General features: G+C 44.7%; 1 protein-coding gene across 2 annotated transcripts in view; it reads left to right on the top strand.

Moving 5' to 3' along the window:
* The first annotated feature begins 2,089 nt into the window (after positions 1–2,089).
* LOC141099923 (5-hydroxytryptamine receptor 3A-like) overlaps positions 2,090–14,562 on the top strand; it is a 111,333-nt gene continuing 98,860 nt past the window's right edge. Inside the window, exon 1 of one of the 2 annotated variants that reach the window (XM_073588037.1) lies at positions 2,090–2,145. Coding sequence is in view for 1 of the 2 variants with exons in the window: in XM_073588036.1 (XP_073444137.1) it covers positions 2,193–2,406 (214 nt within the window). In the remaining variant the exon portion in view is untranslated. Of the gene's footprint in view, positions 2,146–2,175; positions 2,407–14,562 lie in introns of those variants that run through there. The other variant, XM_073588036.1, reaches the window with a different exon arrangement.

The raw sequence follows: 14,562 nt of genomic DNA, 5'->3' as shown, positions 1-14,562 counted from the left end.
TTCCGCAACTAGTCACACCCATGTCCACGCCTAATTGCACCCATTTAGCACTGCTGATCACACTGACTTGTACTGAGGGCACAGTGGCTGGCATTATGGGCACACTGACTGGCACTAAGGAAGAGAGAAAACAGAGAGAGAGAGAGAGAAAAAAGAAAAAAGAGAAAGAAAGAGGGGAAAAAAGAAAGAAAGAACAGAGAGAGACAGTGAAAGAACAGAGAGAGAAAGAAAGAGGGGAAAGAAAGAACAGAGAGAGACAGAGAAAGAATAGAGAGAGAAAAAAAGAGGGGAAAGAAAGAACAGAGAGAGACAGAGAAAGAATAGAGAGAGAAAGAAGTAAAGAAAAGAAAGAAAGAACAGAAATAAAGAAAGAGAGGAAAGAAAAAGAAAGAAAGAGGGGAAAGAAAGAACAGAGAGAGAGAAAGAAAAAAGAAAGATTAGAGAGAGAAAGAAAGAACAGAGAGAGAGAAAGAAAATGAGGGAAAGACAGAACAGAGAATGAGAAAGAACAGAGAAAGAAAGAAAAAGAGAGAAAGAAATAAAGGAAGATTCTATAAAGATACTATAGCAGCCCGACTCCCATTGTAGTGCCCACCTGAGCCTCCCGGTGCAGGACATATCATGATCCGCTCACATGGCCGGCATCCCCGATTTCAAGGCGATCCTGCTGTCTGCGCTGTCGGAGGAGGACACGGTGATGGATCTGAAGCATTCCTGGTTCTGTTACAATCTCCTCAAAAAATTATCTCATTTCCGGTCAGCTTCAAGCACATCACTTCAGGTGGAACATCACGTGTGTGTTTTAAAATGCTACTCGGGGCTCCGCTGTGTACTCCTGTGTCCGTGGGAAAAGCCCGCTTTGTATGCTTCGTACACACTTGGCTCCGCTCCGTTCATCCCGTACACATATGGCTCCGCTCCGTATACCCCAAACACACGCGGCTCCGCTCCGTACACCAAGTACACACGCGGCTCCGCTCCGTACACCTTGTACACGCGGCTCTGTTCCGTACACCTTGTACACGCGGCTCTGTTCCGTACACCTCATACACACACGGCTCCTCTCCATATACTTCGTACACACGCGGCTCCGCTCCGTACACCTCGTACACACGGCTCCGCTCCGTACACCTCGTGCATGCGGCTCCGCTCCATACACCTCGTGCACGCGGCTCTGTTCCGTACACCTCGTACACACAGCTCTGTTCCGTACACCTCGTACACGCGGCTCTGTTCCGTACACCTCGTACACGCGGCTCTGTTCCGTACACCTCGTACACGCGGCTCTGTTCCGTACACCTCGTACACGCGGCTCTGTTCCGCACACCTCGTACACGCGGCTCTGTTCCGCACACCTCGTACACACACGGCTCCGCTCCATACACCTCGTACACGCGGCTGTTCCGTACACCTCGTACACACGGCTCCTCTCCGTACACCTCGTACACACACGGCTCCGCTCCGTACACCTCGTACACACACGGCTCGGCTCCGTACACCTCGTACACACACGGCTCGGCTCCGTACACCTCGTACACACACGGCTCGGCTCCGTACACCTCGTACACACACGGCTCGGCTCCGTACACCTCGTACACACACGGCTCGGCTCCGTACACCTCGTACACACACAGCTCCGCTCCGTACACCTCATACACACAGGGCTCCGCTCCCTACACCTCGTACACACACGGCTCCGCTCCGTACACCTCATACACACACGGCTCCGCTCCGTACACCTCGTACACACACGGCTCTGCTCCGTACACCTCGTACACACACGGCTCCACTCCGTACACCTCGTACACACACGGCTCCGCTCAGTACACCCCATACACATACAGCTCCGCTCAGTACACCCCATACACATACAGCCCTGCTACATCTACCCTGTAAACCCCTCCTGACCCCACACATACTTATCTCATCCAGCACCATGACAACAGCCAACAGCACAGCAGAGTCTTGCAGACACCAAGAGGCAAGGCTGTGCGCACAGGACCTGTGATGAGGTCACAGGAGGGGCGGAGTCAGGGGTCACATGATCAGGGGTCTGGACAAAGGCTCCTGATCATGTGACCCACTGACTCCTCCCCTCCTGTGACCTCATCACAGGTCCTGCGAACAGAGAAGGCAAGCAACACTGTGAGTGGCTGCGGGGGCGGGAGCGGGGGTCTCATGCTACCGCGAGGATGGGGGGCGTGGTGGCTTATCTCCCTGCAGTGCGGGAGGAACTTGGAAACTATCACCGCCGTGCCCGCAGAGGGCCGGCGGCAGGAGCCACAGTGGCCACAGCCGCTGGCAAGCGGCCAGATGATCGGGCGCTGCCGCCTGCGGCCCACATGACAGCGGCCCAGCGGGAAAATGCCCGGTTGGTTATATTGCCAATCCGGGCCTGCACTACAGGTGTGGAATGAAAAAAAGGCAGGTTAATGCTTTCAGTATTGCAGTGTGCTGTACCTATTGTGTGCACAGAGCAAGATGTCAGTCAAGGAGCCGGGGTACAGATTATAGTGCGCTCAGATGAACAGAAGCAAGTGGCTGCAGGGAGAAAATAATGAATTTTCTCCCTGTAGTTGTATTTCCATTAGACTGCTGTACATGTTTAAAACAGGAATTATCTGCACTATGTCTGCAGATAAAAACAGGTTTCTTTTGCTGAAAGGTTCCCTTTAACCCCTTAGTGACCACCAAAATGTCTTTTTACTGATCTGCAATATAAGAGACTAGCATCCCCCGATGGGTGACAATCCTGTATCTGTCAGCTGTACACTATAGCTGACAACTTGCTGCATCAGCCACGATCAGCGTGGGAACTGACAATAGTCACTTAACCCCTTAAATGCTGCTGTCAATAATGACTACAGCATTTAGATGGTTAATAGAGTATGGGGGCTTCCTCTTTAACCCCATCGGCACCCTGAGATCTTCATCGTGTGGTCTCAATGTTTGTGATGGAAATACATGGCCAAATAATGGACTTGGAGTCTGCCGGTTATAGCGGTCTGTTCAGAAGTTACCAACATTTAGGTAGTAAAAATACATTTCTTCATTCCCGTCCTGCCACTCTGCATTCATTCCTGAAAAGGGTTAATAAACCACCTGAAAGCAATTTTGAATAGGTTGAGGAGCTTTGCTTTTAAAATTGTATCACTTTTGAGGGGTTTCCAATATATAGGATTCACAAAACTACTGCAAAACTTATTAGGTCCCTAAAAAAAAAATAGGTATTGTAAATTTCCTTGAAAAAATGAGAAATTACTACTACATCTTTAAACCTTCTAAAATTCTAACAAAATAAAAAAAATCCTACAAATGGTGCTGATGTAAAGTAGAGAAGAGGGAAATGTTATTTATCAATTAATGTTTTTGTGTGGTATGACTATCTGGATTAGGCTGGAGTCAGACACAACGTATAAAAATATGGTCTGTATTTTACAGTCGAAATACGCAGAAATGTTCCCTGAACAGTGATCCGTATGTCATCTGTTGGCAATGCTAGGATGCGATGTTTGCGCATGTAAGCATCCACTTGACATCCGTATTGCATTCGTATGCCGGGCTTGCAAAAGGGACATATAATGGATCCCAATGACAGGTTAAACACAAACGAAAGAATAGATATAGACACATAGAATACATTATGTATATATATATGTATTCTATATCTCTCCTACTGTATCCTCACCCACTCACGGGCAGGGTCCCCTGTCCTTATGTACTTGTGTGTCCCCTGTCTTACACATGTTTATTATACTTGTCCATATTTCCCCTTTTCACATGTAAAGCGCCATGGAATAAATGGCGCTATATAAATGCATAATAATAATAATAATAATAATAATAATAATAATAATAAATATATATATATACACACACACGTCATTGAGACACACACACACATATATATATATATATATATATATATATATACACTCACTGGCCACTTTATTAGGTACACCTGTCCAACTGTGTGTTAAGACTTAATTTCTAATCAGCCAATCACATGGCGGCAACTCAGTGCATTTAGGCATGTAGATATGGTCAAGACAATCTCCTGCAGTTCAAACCGAGCATCAGTATGGGGAAGAAAGGTGATTTGAGTGCCTTTGAACGTGGCATGATTGTTGGTGCCAGAAGGGCTGGTCTGAGTATTTCAGAAACTGCTGATCTACTGGGATTTTCACGCACAACCATCTCTAGGGTTTACAGAGAATGGTCCGAAAAAGAAAAAAAATCCAGTGAGCGGCAGTTCTGTGGCCGGAAATGCCTTGTTGATGCCAGAGGTCAGAGGAGAATGGGCAGACTGGTTCGAGCTGATAGAAAGGCAACAGTGACTCAAATTGCCACCCGTTACAACCAAGGTAGGCAGAAGAGCATCTCTGAACGCACAGTGCGTCGAACTTTGAGGCAGATGGGCTACAGCAGCAGAAGACCACACTGGGTACCACTCCTCTCAGCTAAGAACAGGAAACTGAGGCTACAATTTGCACAAGCTCATCGAAATTGGACAGTAGAAGATTGGAAAAACGTTGCCTGGTCTGATGAGTCTCGATTTCTGCTGCGACATTCGGATGGTAGGGTCAGAATTTGGCATAAACAACATGAAAGCATGGATCCATCCTGCCTTGTATCAACGGTTCAGGCTGGTGGTGGTGGTGTCATGGTGTGGGGAATTTTTTCTTGGCACTCTTTGGGCCCCTTGGTACCAATTGAGCATCGTTGCAACGCCACAGCCTACCTGAGTATTGTTGCTGACCATGTCCATCCCTTTATGACCACAATGTACCCAACATCTGATGGCTACTTTCAGCAGGATAATGCGCCATGTCATAAAGCTCGAATCATCTCAGATTGGTTTCTTGAACATGACAATGAGTTCACTGTACTCAAATGGCCTCCTCAGTCACCAGATCTCAATCCAATAGAGCATCTTTGGGATGTGGTGGAACGGGAGATTCGCATCAGGGATGTGCAGCCGACAAATCTGCGCCAACTGTGTGATGCCATCATGTCAATATGGTCCAAAATCTCTGAGGAATGCTTCCAGCACCTTGTTGAATCTCTGCCACGAAGAATTGAGGCAGTTCTGAAGGCAAAAGGGGGTCCAACCCCTTACTAGCATGGTGTACCTAATAAAGTGGCCAGTGAGTGTATATATATTTATAGTTCATAGAGTTCTACATAGCATAATAGCCGCTAAATCAATTGCCGGCTTCTATAAAATCATTGCAAAAACCCGACATGAAATGACACATGGTTTACATACAGTAAACCATTTCATTTAGTTTTTTATATGACTTTGACTAATAATTAGATTAGGGTATGTGTGTAAAATTTTAGACATGTAGGTGTTAAATTAATGGGTTAATTTGTTGAAAAAAATTGCGTGGGTCACACCGCCAGAGAGGGAAAGCCAGTGAGTGAGGGCAGATATTAATAGCCTAGAGAGGGACCATTGTTTTTGCCTCCCCCCGGCTAAAAAAATCTGCCCCCAGCCACCCCAGAAAAGACGCATCTATAAGATGCGCCTTTTCTGGCACTTAGCCTCTCTATTCCCATTGCCTTTAGCGGTGGCTCATGGGTTAATAATGGGTTAAAGTCACCTTGCTATTGAAAGGTGACATTAAGCCGGGTTAATAATGGAGAGGTGTCAATAAGACACCTATCTATTATTAATCCCATAGTAGTAAAGGGTTAAAAATGACACACACATTAATTAAAAATTCTTTTAATTAAATAATGACATCAAGCTTTTTACAAAAATTTATTATGCTGCCAATCCAAAAGAATCCCTTGTTCTCCTGTAACAAAAAAAAAATAAAAAAACAACAATATCCATACCTCTCCGCAGTTCAGTCAGGTCCCCTCCGGCAATCCATCACAAGGGGTTAACTAGTTTACAACCGGGACCAGTGATAATCGTACCGGCCTGGCTGTAAACCACTGCAGAATGAATGAATTCATCTCTTCGCAGCATCCCCGGTTGACCGGAGATGAACTGATTACCATGGGAAAGTTTCTGAACTTTTTCCCATGCTGTCAGATCACCGTGGGTCAGGCGGAGAGTCTGCGCAGCCTCAGTGACTACCGCTGATGTCATTGAGACTGCACGAAGTCCCCGACTGACCTGACTGTATGTAAACCATGTGTCATTTCATGTCGGGTTTTGTAATAATTTTACAGAAGCTGGCAATTGATTTATGTAGAAATCTATGAAATATATATATATATATATATATGTCTCAATCAGGGCTGTGGAGTCGGATCAGCAGATCAGCTTTTTAACCCCTTCACCCCCAAGGGTGGTTTGCACGTTCATGACCGGGCCAATTTTTACAATTCTGACCACTGTACCTTTATGAGGTCATAACTCTCGAACGCTTCCATGGATCCCGGTGATTCTGACATTGTTTTCTCGTGACATATTGTACTTCATGTTAGTGGTAAAATTTCATTCAAATAACTTGCGTTTATTTGTGAGAAAAACGGAAATTTGGCGAAAATTTTGAAAATTTCGCAATTTTCCAACTTTGAATTTTTATGCCCTTAAATCACAGAGATACGGCACACAAAAAACTTGATAACTAACATTTCCCACATGATTACTTTACATCAGCACAATTTTGGAACCAAAATTTTTTTTTGTTAGGAAGTTATAAGGGTTAAAAGTTGACCAGCGATTTCTCATTTTTACAACACCATTTTATTTTTAGGACCACATCACATTTGAAGCCACTTTGAGGGGTCTATATGATAGAAAATACCCAAAAGTGACACCATTCTAAAAACTGCACCCCTTAAGGTGCTCAAAACCACATTCAAGAAGTTTATTAACCCTTTAGGTGCGTCACATGAAATTTTTTGAATATTTAAAAAAAAAATGAACATCTAACTTTTTTTCATAAAAAAAATACTTCAGGTTCAATTTTTTTTATTTTACCAAGGGTAACAGGAGAAATTGAACTGCAAAAGTTATTGTGCAATTTGTCCTGAGTACGCAGATACCTGATATGTGGGGGGGAACGACTGTTTCGGCGCATGGCAGAGCTCAGAATGGAAGGAGCGCAGTTTGACTTTTTCAATGCAAAATTGGCTGGAATTCAGATTGGACGCCATGTCACGTTTGGAGAGTCCCTGATGTACCTAAACAGTGGAAACCCCCTACAAGTGACCCCATTTTGGAAACTAGACCCCCCTAGGAACTTATCTAGATATGTGGTGAGAACTTTGAACCCACAAGGGCTTTACAGAAGTTTATAACGTACAGCGGTACAATTAAAAAATCATATTTTTTCCACAAAAATGATCTTTTCACCCTCAATTCTTATTTTCCCAAGGGTAACAGGACCCTAAAAGTTATTGTGCAATTTGTCCTGAGTACGCTGATACCCCACATGTGGGGGTAAACCACTATTTGGGCGCATGGCAGAGCTCGGAAGGGAAGCAGCGCCACTTGACGTTTTTGGCTGGAATTGAGATCGGACACCATGTCGCGTTTGGAAAACCCCTGATGTACCAAAACAGTGGAAACCCCCCACAAATGACACCATTTTGGAAAATAGACCCCCTAAGGAACTTATCTAGATGTGTGGTGAGAACTTTGAACCCCCATGGGCTTCACAGAAGTTTATAACATAAAGCCATACAATTAAAAAATCATATTTTTTTCCACAAAAATGATCTTTTCACCCTCAATTCTTATTTTCCCAAGGGTAACAGGACCCTAAAAGTTATTGTGCAATTTGTCCTGAGTATGCTGATACCCCACATGTGGGGGTAAACCACTATTTGGGCGCATGGCAGAGCTCGGAAGGGAAGCAGCGCCACTTGACGTTTTTGGCTGGAATTGAGATCGGACACCATATCGCGTTTGGAAAACCCCTGATGTACCAAAACAGTGGAAACCCCCCACAAATGACACCATTTTGGAAACTAGACCCCCTAAGGAACTTATCTAGATGTGTGGTGAGCACTTTGACCCCCCCAGTGCTTCACAGAAGTTTACAACGCCCGGGCGTGAAAATAAAAAATTCGTATTTTTTCCACAAACATGATCTTTTAGTCACCATTTTTTTATTTTCCCAAGGGTACCAGGAGAAATTGGACCCCAAAAGTTGTTGTCCAATTTGTCCTGAGTATCAATACCCCATATGTGGGAGAAAACTACTGTATGGGCACACGTCGGGGCTCGGAAGGGAAGTAGTGACGTTTTGGAATGCAGACTTTGATGGAATGGTCTGCGGGTGTCATGTTGCCTTTGGAGAGCCCCTAATGTACCTAAACAGTGGAAACCCCCCACAAATGACACCATTTTGTAAACTAGACCCCCCAAGGAACTTATCTAGATGTGTGGTGAGCACTTTGACCCCCCCAGTGCTTCACAGAAGTTTACAACGCCCGGGCGTGAAAATAAAAAATTCGTATTTTTTCCACAAACATGATCTTTTAGTCACCATTTTTTTATTTTCCCAAGGGTACCAGGAGAAATTGGACCCCAAAAGTTGTTGTCCAATTTGTCCTGAGTATGCTGATACCCCATATGTGGGAGAAAACTACTGTATGGGCACACGTCGGGGCTCGGAAGGGAAGTAGTGACGTTTTGGAATGCAGACTTTGATGGAATGGTCTGCGGGTGTCATGTTGCCTTTGGAGAGCCCCTAATGTACCTAAACAGTGGAAACCCCCCACAAATGACACCATTTTGTAAACTAGACCCCCCAAGGAACTTATCTAGATGTGTGGTGAGCACTTTGACCCCCCCAGTGCTTCACAGAAGTTTACAACGCCCGGGCGTGAAAATAAAAAATTCGTATTTTTTCCACAAACATGATCTTTTAGTCACCATTTTTTTATTTTCCCAAGGGTACCAGGAGAAATTGGACCCCAAAAGTTGTTGTCCAATTTGTCCTGAGTATGCTGATACCCCATATGTGGGAGAAAACTACTGTATGGGCACACGTCGGGGCTCGGAAGGGAAGTAGTGACGTTTTGGAATGCAGACTTTGATGGAATGGTCTGCGGGTGTCATGTTGCCTTTGGAGAGCCCCTAATGTACCTAAACAGTGGAAACCCCCCACAAATGACACCATTTTGTAAACTAGACCCCCCAAGGAACTTATCTAGATGTGTGGTGAGCACTTTGACCCCCCCCAGTGCTTCACAGAAGTTTACAACGCCCGGGCGTGAAAATAAAAAATTCGTATTTTTTCCACAAACATGATCTTTTAGTCACCATTTTTTTATTTTCCCAAGGGTACCAGGAGAAATTGGACCCCAAAAGTTGTTGTCCAATTTGTCCTGAGTATGCTGATACCCCATATGTGGGAGAAAACTACTGTATGGGCACACGTCGGGGCTCGGAAGGGAAGTAGTGACGTTTTGGAATGCAGACTTTGATGGAATGGTCTGCGGGTGTCATGTTGCCTTTGGAGAGCCCCTAATGTACCTAAACAGTGGAAACCCCCCACAAATGACACCATTTTGTAAACTAGACCCCCCAAGGAACTTATCTAGATGTGTGGTGAGCACTTTGACCCCCCCAGTGCTTCACAGAAGTTTACAACGCCCGGGCGTGAAAATAAAAAATTCGTATTTTTTCCACAAACATGATCTTTTAGTCACCATTTTTTTATTTTCCCAAGGGTACCAGGAGAAATTGGACCCCAAAAGTTGTCCAATTTGTCCTGAGTACGCTGATTTCCCATATGTAGGAGAAAACTACTGTATGGACACACGTCGGGGCTCGGAAGGGAAGCAGTGACGTTTTGGAATGCAGACTTTGATGGAATGGTCTGCGGGTGTCATGTGCGTTTGGAGAGCCCCTGATGTACTTAAACTATTGAAACTCCCCACAAGTGACCCCATTTTGGACACTAGACCCCCCACGGAACTTTTCTAGATGTTTGGTGAGCACTTTGAACCCCCAAGTGCTTCACAGAAGTTTATAACGCTCGGACGTGAAAATAAAAAAATCATTTTTTTCCACAAAAATGATATTTTTGCCCCCAATTTTTTATTTTCCTAAGGGTAACAGGAGAAATTGGACCCCAAAAATTGTTTTGCAATTTGTCCTGAGTAGGCTGATACCCTACATGTGGGGGTAAAACACTGTTTGGGCGCATAGCAGAGCTTGGAAGGGAAGGAGCACCATTTGACTTTTTCAACTCAGAATTGGCTGGAATTGAGATCAGACGCCATGTTGCATTTGGAGAGCCCCTGATGTGCCCAAACAGTGGAAACCCCCAATTCTAACTCCAACCCGAACCCCAACACGCCCCTAACCCTAGCCCTAACCCTAGCCCTAACCCTAGCCCTAACCCTAGCCCTAGCCCTAACCCTAACCCTACCCCAACACACCCCTAGCCCTAACCCTAGCCCTAACCCTAATGGAAAAATGGAAATAAATAAATTTTTTTTATTTTATTATTTTTCCCTAACTAAGGGGGTGATAACGGGGGGTTTGATTTACTATTTATGGCGGTTTTTATGTTTGGCGGCTGTCGCACGCTAAAAGACGCTTTTTATTGTAAAAATAGTTTTTGCATCACCACATATTGAGAGCTATAATTTTTCCGTATTTTGACCCACCGAGTCATGTGAGGTCTTATTTTTTGCGGGACGAGTTGACGTTTTTATTGGTACCATTTTCGGGCACGTGAAATTTTTTGATCGCTTTTTATTCCGATTTTTGTGACGCAGAATGAACAAAAACCAGCTTTTCATGAATTTCTTTTGGGGGGGTGCGTTTACACCGTTCCGCGTGCGGTAAAATTGATAAAGCGGTTTTATTCTTCGGGTCAGTACGGTTACAGCGATACCTCATTTAGGTCGTTTTTTTATGTTTTTGTCGGTTTTATGCAATGAAAACTATTTTATATAAAAAATAATTATTTTTGCATCGCTTTATTCTGCGAGTTATAACTTTTTTATTTTTTCACTGATGATGCTGTATGGCGGCTTGTTTTTTGCGGGACAAGATGACGTTTTCAGCGGTACCATGGATATTTATATGCGTCTTTTTGATTGCGCGTTATTGCACTTTTTGTTTGGCGGTATGATAATAAATCATTATTTTTTGCTTCGTTTTTTATTTTTGTTTTTTAAGGGGTTCGCTAAAGGGGTTAACTATTGGGACAGTTTTATAGGGCAGGTCGTTACGGACGCGGCGATACCTAATATGTGTACTTTTATTGTTTTGTTTTTTTTATTATTTTCAAAAAATGAATTTATTGGGGAATATTTTTTTTTTTTTTACTAATTTATTTGGCGATTTTTTTTAATTTATTTTTACACTTTTTTTTAATTTTTTTTTTACTTTATTACATAGTCCCAGGTGGGACATCACTGTCCTGTGACAGATCGCTGATCTGTCACATCACAGATCACTGTGACAGATCAGCAATCTGTCACAGGCAGTGCACAAGGCTTCCTCATGCCTGCGCTTTGCAGGCACTGAGGAAGCCAGCTTCCCCAGGCCCCCGTCGCCATCTTGGATTCGGGGGCCTGGAGGAAAGGAGCCCCCCGCAGCAGCGCTGCACATTGCGCTGCCGTGGGGGGCTCAGGGAAGCACGGAGGGAGCCCCCTCCCTGCCGATGCTTCCCTTTAACCCCCGGTACACCGCGATCATGTTTGATCGCGGTGTGCAAGGGGTTAACGTGTCGGGGGCGGTCCGTGACCGCCCCTGACACATTGTGCCGGGTGTCAGCTGTGATAATCAGCTGACACCCGGCCGCGATCAGCGGTGCTCACCACGTGGGCGCCGCTGATCGCGGTAGACGTACTATCCCGTCCCCGGTCATACGGGCCCGGGTACCGTGGACGGGATAGTACGTCTCATGTCAGGAAGGGGTTAAAAAACCGCATCACCTGAAAGGTTTTTGAGCTCATAGATAATGTTTTCAATAGCAAAAGCAGATTAGAAAAATGCCACACAAACTGACATGCTCATTCAGCCCAAAAACGGATCCTCACAAAACAATGTGTCTGAATGTCATATCTTGAAACCCATTGACTTTGCTGGGATGCACAGAGTCACTGCATTTTACTGCAAAAAACGGATCCTCAAAAACGCTGTGTGTGAATCATGGCCATAGCCAGTGTGGGGCGGGGGGGCTGTTGCCCCCCTAGAAGCAGGGGCACACACCTATCAGAACTCACTTGTATGCTGCAATGCTCCCGTCCTGCACCGGCTCCAGACTGCAGGGGGCAATCTCCCCTCCTCTGTCCTGTCTTCTGCCGTCTTCACCAGAGAGAGGAGAGGTGCCTGCCCTGCACAGGATCTGATTCCTGGGCCCCAAGCTGGAGAAAGTGAGAAAGTTGTGCACACGCTGCAGCTGGCAATAAGAGATAGTCTGCAAGAGGGACATGCTGGAAATCTGATTGGAAAAATGAGGAAATATGTTATTGCTGCCAGAACCCCTAAAATTGATTCCATCTTGAAGAGACGTGCTGGGAAAGGGGCAATTGTCGATCAAGCCACTCGGTGAGGCAGCACTTATTTAATGATTGAGCGATTGCCTGAACTAAAATCGTTTCTTATAGATAAGGCGAACCCTCAGGTAACCATAAATGAAGGTCAATGGACACAGGTGGCTAAATTGAAGGAATTGCTTAATCACCCATTTACCGTGACTAAAAAATTACAAGCTGAGGATTTAACTCCTGGCATTTTCATAAGGGAGTGGAAGAACTTGCTATTTTGCCTGTCCCAAAGAGGAGGTTTAATTGCAGATGGTATTTCTGCTGCAATGAAACAGAGAGAGACACAGCTATTGGAAAATAAAATTTTTCTGGCAGCTGTTTATGTGGACCCAAGTGATCATATACTGCTTGATGATCAACAGCTTACTGTCACGTGGACCCGTCCTGTGTGACACAACCCCCAGGCCGGTAACTAAGACAACAAGACACAGCACGTGTAACTGTCCTGTGTGACACGACCCACAGGCCGGTAACTAAAACGACAAGACACGGGGGAAGGGAAAACAGTTACAACGGTGGGCCCTGCGATAGGGAACGGGGACGAGGGTACAACAGTGTCAACCCGTACTATCCGTCGGCGTCTGAATGAAAAGGGACTGTATGGTAGGAGACCCAGGAAGACCCCACTTCTTACCCCAAGACATAAAAAAGCCAGGCTGGAGTTTGCCAAAACTTACCTGAAAAAGCCTAAAACGTTTTGGAAGAATGTTCTCTGGTCAGATGAGACAAAAGTAGAGCTTTTTGGGCAAAGGCATCAACATAGAGTTTACAGGAGAAAAAAAGAGGCATTCGAAGAAAAGAACACGGTCCCTACAGTCAAACATGGCGGAGGTTCCCTGATGTTTTGGGGTTGCTTTGCTGCCTCTGGCACTGGACTGCTTGACCATGTGCATGGCATTATGAAGTCTGAAGACTACCAACAAATAACAAATTTTGCAGCATAATGTAGGGCCCAGTGTGAGAAAGCTGGGTTTCCCTCAGAGGTCATGGGTCTTCCAGCAGGACAATGACCCAAAACACACTTCAAAAAGCACTAGAAAATGGTTTGCGAGAAAGCACTGGAGACTTCTAAGGTGGCCAGCAATGAGTCCAGACCTGAATCCCATAGAACACCTGTGGAGAGATCTAAAAATGGCAGTTTGGAGAAGGCACCCTTCAAATATCAGGGACCTGGAGCAGTTTGCCAAAGAAGAATGGTCTAAAATTCCAGCAGAGCATTGTAAGAAACTTACTGATGGTTACCGGAAGCGGTTGGTTGCAGTTATTTTGGCTAAAGGTTGTGCAACCAAGTATTAGGCTGAGGGTGCCAATACTTTTGTCTGGCCTATTTTTGGAGTTTTGTGTGAAATGATCAATGTTTTGCTTTTTGCTTCATTCTCTTTTGTGTTTTTTCATTTAAGACAAATTAAATGAAGATAATAATACCAAAGAATTTGTGTTTGCAATCATTTTCAGGAAGAAACTGAGTATTATCTGACAGGATTGCAGGGGTGTCAATACTTTTGGCCACAACTGTGCGCATATATATATATATATACACATATATACAGTTATACATAAAGGCAATATTTTCATAAATGAAGGGAGTGGAGTGGTACACGGTCCTGGTACACCCCTTACACTCAGAACCTTTAATATTTACATTGAATACTCCACTCAGGGAGGTCAACGAGGTAGTAACCAAAAAAAGCAATATCGACGGGAACTGTCTTTTTGCTTAACGAGTTCGCCGAATAACACCCACCGCATGAGAATAAGAGTCCATTCTACATTGAATAGGTGCCTGGCTCACAGTCCTCCAGATTACACCTCCAGTCCATGGTGAGCACTATACCTTTAACGTGCGCCTGGAGACAGTCCTTACGTTAGCACCGCCAATTTATATTTAAACAATTCGGACCCGTTTACCAGAGTGCAACGTATTTACAAGGAAAAAACGCACAAAAATTGAGCTTAGTTGAAGTTGGTATACATGCAGAATATAAACACATGTTCACGTTGGCCATAAAACACTGAAAAAACCTACAAGAAGCAAAATAAACAAAAACCCTGCTATAACTAAATTAACTAAATAAGTAA

Source organism: Dendrobates tinctorius, unplaced genomic scaffold (assembly GCF_039654945.1).
Source record: "Dendrobates tinctorius isolate UK_male_01 unplaced genomic scaffold, ASM3965494v1 ptg000103l, whole genome shotgun sequence".
NCBI lineage: Eukaryota > Metazoa > Chordata > Amphibia > Anura > Dendrobatidae > Dendrobates > Dendrobates tinctorius.
Note: the sequence above shows the minus strand (reverse complement) of the source record. Positions and strands in the feature narration are given on the sequence as shown.